The sequence below is a fragment of the Dermacentor albipictus genome, chromosome 4 (genome assembly GCF_038994185.2).
Source record: "Dermacentor albipictus isolate Rhodes 1998 colony chromosome 4, USDA_Dalb.pri_finalv2, whole genome shotgun sequence".
Lineage (NCBI taxonomy): Eukaryota > Metazoa > Arthropoda > Arachnida > Ixodida > Ixodidae > Dermacentor > Dermacentor albipictus.
Window position 1 is genome coordinate 113,409,693 of NC_091824.1, and position 12,573 is coordinate 113,422,265.

General features: G+C 47.0%; 1 protein-coding gene across 1 annotated transcript in view; it reads left to right on the top strand.

Moving 5' to 3' along the window:
• The window catches only part of LOC139059271 (uncharacterized), a 42,960-nt gene extending 30,494 nt beyond the window's left edge, over window positions 1–12,466 (top strand). Inside the window, exons 2-4 of the mRNA XM_070537468.1 lie at window positions 7,858–7,972; window positions 9,974–10,321; window positions 11,942–12,466. Of these exons, the coding sequence (XP_070393569.1) occupies window positions 7,871–7,972; window positions 9,974–10,321; window positions 11,942–12,079 (588 nt within the window). The 5' untranslated portion in view covers window positions 7,858–7,870 and the 3' untranslated portion in view covers window positions 12,080–12,466. The remainder of the gene's footprint in view (window positions 1–7,857; window positions 7,973–9,973; window positions 10,322–11,941) is intronic.
• The last annotated feature ends 107 nt before the right edge of the window (window positions 12,467–12,573 follow it).

Consider the following 12,573-nt stretch of genomic DNA (forward strand, 5'->3'; position numbering starts at 1 on the left):
TTCTGCGTGTTGGTTTCCTGTAGTGCTATGACGTCGGGTTGATTCAGCTTGACGAATTCTTGTAGATTGGCGTGTCGAGGGCGGTATGATCCACAGTTCCATTGCCATATGCGTATAGTTGAATGCTGGTTCTTTGCCTTGTGGTTAGGGGTCGCCATCGTCGTAGGATTCGAATTCGCGTCGGCGATCGCGAGTGGGCGAGACCGAGTGAGAGTCGCTGTGGCTGTTCGCCCGTGCCTTCTTCCGAGTCGTGGGGCGCGAATTGTCGAGCTGTGCTTTAGTGATGTAGTTGTTCTTTACATGCGCGATAAAATTGTTGAGCTGTGGTGCGATCCCATCAATTTTGGCGTTTAACGTGGCGATCTTGTTTTCGAAGGTAGCGGCCGTTTTTTCGACTGCTGATTGGACAACTGTTTCCATTGTGGCGTGAATGTTCTTCATAAAGGCTTCTTGAAATATCAGGCACCTTGCATCTACTATGGCTTCAACGTCGGCTTTGGTCAACGTCGTTCCCGACTGTCCGTTCATGTTTTCGAGCTCCTGGCATTTTTGATGCAGCTTGTCTGTGAGTTCTTGTTGTTCTTTGCATTTTTGAAGCAGTTTGTCGGCGAGCTCTTGCTGTTTCTGTTGACTGCGGAGTAGCTTGTCTATGAGGTCTTGCTGGCTTTGTAATTGGCTGTGCTGATTCTGCAGTTTGCTCTGCTGGTTCTGCTGCTTGTTTTCTAAAACCCGTAAGACTGCCGCCTCGGCCGATGCATCCAAGCTGCTCGTACCACCCGAGTCGCTCGAGCCGTTTACCGCATCGGCGTAGCTCGCGCGTTTGACTGAGCGGGAGCGAGAGCGGGAACGTGAGCGCGAAGGACTTCGCAGTATTGGCTTGGAGCTGCTGCGCCTGGGCGAGCTGCCCGCACTCACACTGCTCGAACTGGTGGCCGAGGTGCCCAGCTCCAGGACCTCTTCACTGCTGGAGCTCCAGCGGTTGTCTCTTTCTTGTAGTCTGTTAAGGCGCTGTTGCCGTATATTGTAGGGTGGAGGGCTTGGCTTCAGTCTCTTCTTTCACTGTGTACTTGCAGTTTCGTGCGCTTCTCCGCAGAGCTTGCAGGTCGGTTTGCAGTCATGGTCTTGTGGTTGTCCAGTCTTGCCGCACTTGTAGCAAAAATCTCGGATGGGTTTCGGACAGACGTCTTGGCGGTGTCCCGTGTTGCCACAGGTGCGGCAGTACTGCACTGACTTGCGATATGGTCTGCAGCGGAAGTCTACGCTCTGGAAGATGATGTAGTAGGGAACGTGCGGTCCTTCGAAGAATACGATTGCCGCGCTCGACTGACCCATCATTCGGGGGTGAAGGACGGTGTATCGTGCCGGTGCTCGGATTCCTGTCGTAAGTTCTGCGGTGCTTGTTCCTGGTATGAGGCCATTGATGACGCCTCGGGAGACGTCGTCAGGGGTTCGTATGTTGCCTTTGACGTTGTGGTAAGTGTCTCCGAGCTGTATTCTGTTGATGCTGACCAGCATCTTGGCGTCTTCCTTGTCGGCCGTGCTCGCGATGATAAAATTTTCGATTCTCTGTACTTGTACGCGTACTTTATCATTGAAGTCCTGCTGCGATAGTCCACTCGCTCTACCGATGGCGTGCATGACTGCGACGGTATTCCATTTGGCGAAGTCGAGACCTGCTTGCGGGCGGTAGACGATCTTAAGGTCATCAAGTGGTAGGGGCGGCATCCTGGGTCTGCGTTGTTGCTGTAAAGGTGCTGCATTGGGCATTTGCTCATCGGTTGGTTTTTTTTTTTTTTTTGCCGGCGTCTTTGAATTCGAGGTGTCCTTCTTGGCTTTCTTGCTTCTTGTGATCCAGGCGCTTTCCGCTTCGATCGTTCGGCCGCTTTCTGCATCATAGTTCCAGGTACCTTCCCCGGTGTTTTCTTCCGTCCGGTCTGTTTGCATAGCGTTTGCTTCATCTTCTTTCTGGTTTGACATTGCGCTTGCAGCAGCTGCTTCTCGGCTCATCGTAGAGGCTCTTCGCCGCGGCGTGGGCGAGCGCTCGTGTGCTCGTGCTCACGCGGCGCGCGGCCAAAGCCAACCGCGCGGCAGTGCAGAACTCGTCACTGGCCTTGTTCCGGGTTGAGACAACATAAGACCGATTTCTCTTACTTCCAATGTCGTCAAATTAATAGAAAGAGTACTTCACGGCCGCATAACAAATTGGATGCAGGATGATACCCTTCTCAGTCCTTGCCAGATTGGATTTCGTCCCGGTCACTCCATATGGTGCGCCCATGTAGATTTAGAGAGCCGCATTAAACTTGCTCGCCGCAAACGAGAGTACGCAGCTTTGGTAACACTAGATGTATCAAAAGCATACGACTCTGTAGAACATGGTATTTTATTCGATAAACTTCAGTCTACGAATTTTCCTAAATATATAACCGCTTGGATCTATGAATTTATAAGAGATAGAGAGTTTTATTGTTACCAAAACGGTATTTCGACTTCCCAACACAAGCAGACAAGAGGTGTACCACAGGGTTCCGTTCTTTCTCCTATATCATTTAACATTTTGCTAAGCACAATTCCTTTGTCTCCGGAAGTACGTGTTTATGTTTATGCCGACGATATCGCATTTTTTACGTCCGCAAATAATATACATTCACTACAACAGTCGTTGCAGAATTACTTAGGAATGCTGGAAACATGGCTAGAGGGGTTACGCTTGTCGTTAAATATTAGCAAAAGTGCGGTATTAGTTTTCCCATTAACTGCACAGGTGCATATATCTTTACAATACCGACAGGAAATCATTCCCCAAGTTGACGAAGTCAAGTACCTTGGTGTCATTTACGATGGCAAACTCACCTGGCACAGTCACATTGAATATATTAAAACAAAGGCAGAACGAACCATAGGCATGCTCCGCCGGCTCAGCCACCGACGCTCTGGACTACGCAGGGATACTTTACTGATGATCTATAAAATGTATATTCGGCCCATATTAGAATTCGGCTGCGTAATATTTTCCGGTGGCCCGGCCTACAAAATTAAACCTTTGGTACTTTTAGAAAGAGAAGCTCTACGGTCATGCCTTGGGCTACCTAGATTTGTTGCCAACGTTATTCTTTATCAGGAAGCTCATATACCCACCCTAGATTGCAGATTCCGCATACTTACGGTTCAGACATTTTTAAAAATTTACGATTATTTCAAAAGGCGTACGCAATATATATTTATCACTGAACCGTCTGAGTTTTTCCAAGTATCATGGTCGAGATTCCACAGTCCTCAGGTAATATTCGTTCAAGAACAGTTACAAAAATTGGATGTGTCCCTACACCATGTTTACCATTCAAATGATGCCTTCCCAGACCTCAAAATTCAGTTCGATGACATATTTCCAAATCATGTTAAGCTATTACCAAGACGAGATTTAATTAATATCTTAAACGGCCACCTACACCAGCTAACCACTGACAATGTAATAGCTACGGACGCTTCTGTGTGCAACGAGAAGGCAGGAGTGGGGATCTTCTCTGAATCTCTTCAGTGGTCTTACTCCCTTCGCCTTCCCGACTTCACGCCTATATTTCAGGCGGAATTATTAGCGATAACACTAGCATTACGAAAACTGCCCCAAAATGACCCATTAGCTGTTATTGTGACCGACTCGCTATCTGTATGCACAGCACTAACTGCATCTTTAAATTCAGCAATTCAAAGAACATTTCGTTCGATGGTGCCTCCGTACTTACGAAAAGTACGTTTGCTTTGGGTACCCGGACATCATGGGTTGCATTTGAATGAAATGGCTGATTCTCTCGCACGAGCTTCCCTGAACGGCCCAATCATATCTGTTTTACCGACATTGGCTTATGTCACCGCGGCTAGGTACAGAAATTTCGCTATATCTCAAAACTCTGCAATATCCATGCTAACACCCTCTTCTGATTTCCACCATCTTGGCTTCCCATGGAATACTAATTGGTGTCCTTCAAGGCAATTGGAAGTTTCCTTTACAAAATTGAGATGTCGCATACCTCCTCTAAATTTTTACTTACACAGGTCTGGCCTCGCAGTGTCCCCTCTATGTTCTTTTTGCAGTCAGCCTGAAACTGTCGAACATTACTTTCTCTCGTGCCGCCGCTTTCTAAGACAAAGAAAACTATTAGAATACTCATTTACTAAACTTAGCCTTTCGCTATCCTCGCCAACCATTCTTTCTTTTGGGGCGACTTCACTGGGATCCAGCCACAGGGATGCTTTTCTAGCAGTTTACAATTTCATCAGAGACACAAAAAGAGTACCTTGCTGAATTTCTAAAATTATCCATAATTTATATTATTTCATTTCTTCACGTTTACTTATTTTATTGGAATTCCTAACAATAATCAATTAAACTTCTAATTTACAGTACTATCGTCCCACGCTCCACTATAGACCGTTTTTTCGTAGGCGCCGCCTATGAGCAGCGCCATACTGGCTTGGGTGAAAGCGGTCTTTTGCATGGCAGGTATACGCTCGACGGTAGGTTCTGGCGTTTGTTTTCGCGGTCATGCGGTCTGTTTAGCATGACGTGCGTCTTGTACGTGGTAAACGGTTCTGTGAGACGTGCTGAAGTGGTTTAAGGCGTCATGGCCGGAATTTCTGCTGGCGTTGAGGTGGATGGAACACGCAGCGCGATGTGTGCGCGCAACAAGCCTCGGAGATAAATAGTGTATTTCTGAATGTTCCAATCACTAATGTGGCGTTATTACAGTATTATTCTCTATTTTTAAGCTGCGGTTTAAGAGCCATGAAACATACCCGACGATCGTAACAGCGTAAGCGCGGGTACCGTTCTGCTACGATATAGGAGCTGTGATGTTATACTTTGACAAGCGTTCAAACTGTTCGCTGCAGGTTACATTGCGTGACAACTTGGTTCGATGGATGAGTTTTCCGCCCCTGAATAAAATAGTTTTGGCAAGTAATAGCAGCATACCTTACAGCCTGAATTACGCTTTCCCAGCAAAGGGACTGTTTACGAACTGCGCGAGCGTCCTAAGCAGTGGGTGCTGGATTACATATATCTTTGTTCTATATACCGCATGGTCCAAGCATACGGCATCAGCGGTTATATATTTATAAACGCTGTGCGGCGTGACTATGCGAGATCCTATTGCTGCGTTAGCCCGTTTTCTCTTGCTTTTTCGAGAAAGAGGATGACTGAATTTTTTTTTTCGGTTGTGTTCGTTCCGTTATCTACGACGCACTCACACGTATTACGGAAATTTTGTCCTCAAAAATAGCCATCGCATTCTTTTTATGCGATCCCTTTCACACATTATGGCTGTATACAGGCCAAAAAGGCAATGCCGAAGCACACAGCTTACATATGTATCGTGCTGGCCTCACCAACCGCAGTGATCGTTGTGTTGAGCAGCGCCATCGGCCTCATGCAGGAAGGCTTGCGTAGACATATGGTAATTTGAAGCCTACTAGACTTGAAATGCGCGAGAACAATGCCGGTGCATCACACATATTTGATAGCGCCTTCCGCTTAGATGTTTCGTGGTTGCCTGAGGTCGGCCGTGCACGAGCATGCGCTCTTATGCTTTATGTTTTACTCCCTACGCCAGGCGATCAGATATTGAGCAGATTTACCATTTCATGCTGCTAATACAGAGACACCGGTTTTCTTTGTTGAATTAAAACTGATATAAGCAAAATAGTTCACAACACATACACGCACCGCGACTGATAATGTGCGTACACCGCGGCTGATAAAACGCGTCACATTTTTGCGCCCCCAAGAGATATTTCCACCTATATACTGTAGTTACCGATGCACCGAAAGGCTTCCCTGACGACCTTATATGAACGGACATGGCGTAAATTTCATAAAGTACCATCCAAAACATCACGAAATCGTTCCGCAGCACGCGACAGCAATACCTTCAAGCAGCGCCGCGCCGGATCGCACAAGCCAGAGAGGAGGAAAGGCCCTCCGCGCGCCCTATCCTCCTCGCCCAAGATTGTCTCTACTTCTAACCATACGGAAAACCACGACCTACTGAACTACAGACCTGCACAGATCTCCCTCCTCCAGCACGCCTTGTCTAGTTCGCCCCTTTTGCCGCTAGGGAAAGAACTTACGAGCAGAGTGGCGCTAGTCATAACCTGTTCGCTGTCGTCTGCTTCTGCGATCTGTTCAGCGCTTGTCTTGCCATTTCGGCAGGCACAAAGCGCTTGTTTTGGCGGTAAATGAATAAATTCACAAATATACAAAAGAAGACATATTTGCGAATGCTTTGCGTTTGAATAGTGAAACTAGAAGAGGATGAGCGGTGCAAGAAATGTAAACAACGAGCATAGGTGGCCGCTGCAATGCTAGATCAACGGCATAAATTTCCCTTTCCTAGCCTCCTCAAGAGACTGGAAAAATTGTTTAAAAAGATTCATAGGATAATATAGCTTTCTTTAGTTGATTACAGACAGCCTAATGTCGTAGATGACATTAGGATTTACTACTGTGTGCCGTAGTGAAAGGAAGATGATCTGGTAAAAGTATAGTAAAAGTATTCACTAGTAAGTCCTCCACCCGATATGTGCAACAGTCTGATCGATTCTGTTTCAAGGGAAGGTGAGCATATCTTGTTTTTAATATCGTTGGATGTCTAGTTCAGTAGAAAGCGCGCAAAAAATTAAGCGATCCCAATGCTTTAAAACGTGCTGCAGTGCAGGCCTTAAAAATCGTGTCACGGAACTCTTTTCAAACTGTAAAGCTAGCTTTTCCGCGTAGTACGGCGGTAGCATAACGGTGGTGCTGAAGATACGTACGCAGTGAAGCTGTGTGCGTAATTCACTTTTTGAGCTCGTGACGCATTCACGGACAACATTTAAGAGTTAAAATGAGTGGTAATCGTTCTGTCGTCGAACATTACGGTGGCTTCAAGTTTCTAAAGAGCGCAGACGCGAATTTTACAACGTGTACAATGAAACTGTTGGGTACGTTGCGAACTCTATACACAATGGGATTTATAATAATCTCCTTGAAAAAGGCAGTGGGAGCGGCTATTTAACGCTATTTTAGAGAGCAGCGGACTACACGCTCCGACATTCTTTAGGTTCGGGGAGTCAACTTTTGGAGCCAAGTTACCGATCAAAGCCTTGTGACATCTCTGTCACTGTGTTAGCAAAAGTAATCAACTAGAGAAGCAGTTCGTCGCAACACCACAGCTGCCGTACTACTTACAACGCCGCACAACCGCCCACCGCGTAGCAGACGAACAGGTTATAAAAGCGCCACCTACGGCAGTCGGTTGAACGAAAGTGGGCGCAAGCTGCTCCCATAGAAGCCGGATATCTGTGCAGGTCTGGAGTTCCAGTAGGTCGTGCGGAAAACCACCTGCTTCTTGGCCAATCCCCCATAGTGGGTACGCGCCACTCTCGAGGCCACAAGACAAGACAAGACAAGAGAAGCACAAGAAGCGGGAGCCCACATTTGAACTCAACGGTCCTCTGGCGGATTCGCGTTCAAGGTGCTCCAGCTTCTTGTGATCCAGGCGCTTTCCGCTTCGATCGTTCGGTCACTTTCTGTATCATAGTTCCAGGTACCTTCCCCGGTGTTTTCTTCAGTCCATCCGTCAAGGTGCTCGAGCTGCTGCTGTGAAATACCCAGCGAAAAGATTCCAGAAGTTGGAGCGAACGTAGGTAGGTTGCAGAGTGGGCAGAGGTAGCCGTAGAGCGCCGGGTAGAGGCGATGCATTGAATAGGTAGAGCTTTGAAAAATTAGATAATTGTTGCAGCAAGCAATTCTTGGCCAATCCCTCACTGTGGGTACGAGCCATAATATGTTATCATCGTCATAATTTTTCACTGATGTAGGGGACGTGTAACCATGTGGAGTCGCTGTGCAACAGCAGCAGTGGTCGCGGCATTGTACCTCTCTTATCTGATGGAGTGCCTGGAGAACCATGAATGCGTGTCCAAAAAGTCCGGGGTAAGTAACAACCCACAGTACCATATACCTGCCAGACGGGCCGCGATAGCACGCTTTTTGACGGGGATTACTGGGGGAAATTACATTGCTGTAGGTAATCAGAGTATATATCTTAACAAAAGCGATTGTGAACATTAACTTATGGCAATCGTTGCAAGAAGTAATCGCAGCGAGCTGAAATGCCAGTTCCTCTCTTTATGCATTCTAACAACTCTCTGTGTAAACTACTCTCAATAATTCGGTGCCAACTTTGAATCTTGGGAGGACCGTCTGCCAGCTTCCCTCGAAGTGCCGAACCAAATTCTTCTATTTCGCAACAATTCCAGAACTAGAAACTGCTCATAGGTAACCTGCGATCATTAATTAACCAACGCTGCACCTTTTACCAACAATCTTTATTTTATTTTTTTACTTGGAAGCGCCTCTCGCGTCTCTGTAACGGCAAATCAAAACGCACCAAGCGTCTCAACGCGCTTGCTTTCCCGCAAAGAGCTCGTAACTCGATGGACCGCACAGTGGCGTTCCGTTAATGCTTTTATGCGCAAGCGTACTTCCCCCGCCGTGAAATCGGCCGTGTGTGTCGCCGCGAGGGAAGCTAGCGCCGGACGAGGAAGGCGCCAGGAGGTGTTGGAGAATCGCCGCGTTCGTGTCCTTTCAGTTCGTGCTTCTGTGTTCGCGGCGTCATATCTTTTCATATGCAGCTGTGTGTGCTTTCCCTGAAGCACACCAAGATCAATGTAGCGTCCGCGACTGCGCCCTTTCCGTTAGTGCTTCGACGCCGTGATATAGGCTGCGCATATTCGCGGTGTCCATACGCTTGCGCGTAACCCGCGTTCACTAAGTCAAACGCCACTGTAACTTTTTTTTTATTTTATGCACTAAAGCGCCACCTCCTTCCCATTGATTGAGCCGTCGCGCGTGCAATGACGCACGCATTACGAACACATTTAGTATTTGAGAACCGTGAAGCTGCAGTGGCGTTATTCTATGCTGTGCTGTTCATTCTTTCGATAAAGAAAAGGCTGCGTCGTCGTCGGAAAAGCGTGCTCGTTTCGTACGTTAAAGGCGCAGGTTCGATTCTTATCTAGACTAAAATTTACGAAATTTTCTTTTCAAAGACATTAATTTGCTTTGTTTACAGGAACCTCCCCGATACATTTAACCTCAATCCGAGCATTTTGTGGCATATCTTTTTACTCTTTGCGCCATCGGCCATTTTTGTACCACCTTTCTGCCTCACATTTTCGCATAATAGCGCATATAATGCTTTCACACTGAAACATCACAAAGGCTTCACCTTTTGCACACTTTACATCCATGGTTGCAACACCAAGGTGCAGAGATTGCGAAAGTCAATCATACGCAGCTGTGACGCTATATAACTGCAAGTGTGCCATTTCACCTCAATAAAAGAGAGCCCAGAAGGGTCATGGCAAGGACATGGCAAACGGCGGCTGCTTTACGTGGAAAGCTTAAAGTTGGCCATTATGATGCACTCGAGGAATTCGCCCACCATGTTCATGTATATACTCGTCTAAAGCTCTGCATTATGTTTTAAACCGTCGCAGAGGCAATGTCTCCATCATGTATCTTGAACCTACTAAATGCGTCTAGACGCATTTAGTAGGTTCAAGTGCACTGACAAAGATTGGCGACAGCTGTCGCCAATCTTTGTCAGTGTACTTGTTTGCGCTCTCTATTACTCCTCTCAATGAGCCTTCATTCACGAAAAATTATTGTACTGCCAATATTGTATAGGGAATTGATTTATAGATTATCTTTAGAAATAGGGTTACTATACTACACCAAGAGAATATATCGGCAAAAGATACCAGAAGGGTTGCTGCATTACGCACTGTTTTCCTACCGTCTGTCAGAACAAGAAGTTAGAACAAGCCTCATTGTTTGGAGAAGCACTTGAAGCCTTTTCGTGATAGACTCAGTTTGGTAATCTAGCACCAATGTGTCAATGTTGTGTTATAATTTTTTTTTACATTTCAGCGGCAGTTCTTCACGACCGTAAGCATGGTCATCACGTACAGCCAACGGCCGCAACTGTTCGTGGTGGCCTTCTCGGCATACACCATTGCCCACGGCTGGCTTATGATCGAAACGGTGGCCCAAGTGGATCTGTGGCCTCCCAACGCCGCTGCATGGAGCGCCATCAGAAGATTCCTCATGAAGGTTGCTTTTCTGATGGAGCTGGCAATGCCACTTATTGCCGTTTTTCCAGCAGAGGGCAGCCACCTCCACTATGTGTTCACTTCTGTCTACGGCATGGGAACACATCTGGCACTGCTGACTTTCTACTTTGAAAGACGGGCGCTACCAGGCGCGGCCGCGATCGAAGTAAGTGCTCGGCACTTCTCCTTCTGTGGACCAGCCTTTGTCAAAGGCTGGTCCACCCAGTAACGTTGGGTCCACCAGCCGAAATGTCTGTCTCTTCATTTTCGCCTTGCTTCTCTCCTATAGAGTGCGTTTTCTATTACGCTCTTCTGCGTAAAAAGAACGAAACAACGAAGATTTGCCACGATAAGGTGCAGCGCAGAAGAACAAAAGATGACTTGTTGCGTTCGCCACCGGGCCCTATGCGTCAGCACTCGTGACTCGTCAAAAACCGGCCGCAGTGGCACGCGCAAGCTCACGTTTTTAAACACGCTTCACAGTGGCACACTCTCAAAAGAGTTGCCCGATTTGGGGTGTTTTTTTGTCCCACAACCATATTCGTCATCTGTCTTGCCCGTGTTTCCTTTCTTTAACGCTGCGAGCCCGGTACTTCCCAGTCACGAACGGCATGCGCGTTATCAGTGTGACGCAGCATTCTCGACAGGAAAGTAGCGAGCGCCGAGTTTCCAAGAAAGGAAACGCAAGCAACGCAGATGACGATTATTGTTGTGGGACAAATATACACCCTAAAGGGTGAAAACAGTTTTTAGAGTGCCGCGGCGACATTAATCGCTCCTCAGCATCATTCAACCAATTTGATTCAACAAAGGCGGAATGACAGGATATATCCTGCCATTCGCGGGTACGTGTATACACGTACCGGTACATACGTATATGAACGTGTACGTGGATACACGTACCCGTCCGTTGTTGCCACCCACGGCACGGAACCGCGCCCTAAGTCATATACATTCGCCACACACTTTCCACAACACCACATCGCAACGTTCATCAAGGGTAGGCACCAACACGGCAATCGCGCTGTCGCTTTTGGTGCACCTCACAAACGATTGCAATCATATATGGGTCGTTTTCAAACGAGGGAGTGGTCACACACATGACAACTGAAACCAAACGTTTTGTCGATGAAATATCGATCGGTGGAATCGTGCATCTGCACCAATGTAATTATCAGCCTTCCGAGCGCGGTACCTTGATTGTTGCGCCGCATTAATCGCTTTAATATCTGGTTCGCTTTCTGATCGAGCTCACCGCTTACGGGCAGCCTCCTCAGCCTGCTCCTCACTGGTTCATGCCACCCGCCACTCTCGCTCAAGCTTGCGCTCCTGAAGTGTGGCTTCGTGAGCACCTTGTTCTCTGACAGCATGCACTACATGCGGCCACCTAATGCCAGCGCAGGCAAGCAGGCGCGGATATGCAGCAGATAGCTTGTAAGCAGTAAACCTGTTGCCTTCCCAGCCTTCCGAGCGTCGTGCCTCGATTGTTGCGCCGCATTAATCGCTCTGTTGGCCTTTCTGCTCGAGTTGGCGCCTTCGTTGTAAGCAAGATCAAAGCACTCGAGGAGGGAATTTATTACTTCACCCTAAATCTAAATGTGGTGATGTAGCCAAAGTTTACCATTATTTGGAATGTTTCCGCAAAGGTGGTGTCACGTACCGGTTTCTCATGTTCTCCTTTCTGAAATTAAGGCTTCTCCCAGGAGAAGTTTCCTAGGCTTATGCAATTTATTTTTCAGGAATTTGCAAATGCATTCAACATAATCCTTGTTTTGCAAATTCGCAGGGCGCTTTAATGTGGCTGAGAGCGTTCGTCTTCGTCCACGGTACGTCACTGCTCATCATGGCACTTGGTTTTGCCGTGCACACCGGTGGATACGAGTACTGTAAGTTCCTAAATTATTCACCCTGTCCTACAGACTGATTTGAAAAAAATATACTGCCTTAAAGATAACACTTTTCGTGTAACCAAAATTTTCCATAATAACCAAAAATGGGCTCTGGATAGATAGTCCTCAATTAAACAATTTTAGTGTACTTTGTATATATTCCAGAGACCTGTACCGGATCTTAAGAGTTTCAAGTAGCACTGTGCGTGTGTTTATGCGCCTCTTGTGTTCTGTGTCTTGTGTGCTTTCAGTCAGCAAAGCTCAACTTTAATTGAACCTCCCAGATACATTTAACCTCAATCCGAGCATTTTGTGGCATATCTTTTTACTCTTTGCACCATCGGCCATTTTTGCACCACCTTTCTGCCCCACATTTTCGCATAATAGCAGATATAATGCTTTCACACTGAAACATCACAAAGGCTGCACCTTTTGCACACTTTACATGCATGGTTGCAACTCCAAGGTGCAGAGATTGGGAAAGTCAATCATACGCAGATACGCAGCTGTGATGCTATATAACTGCAAG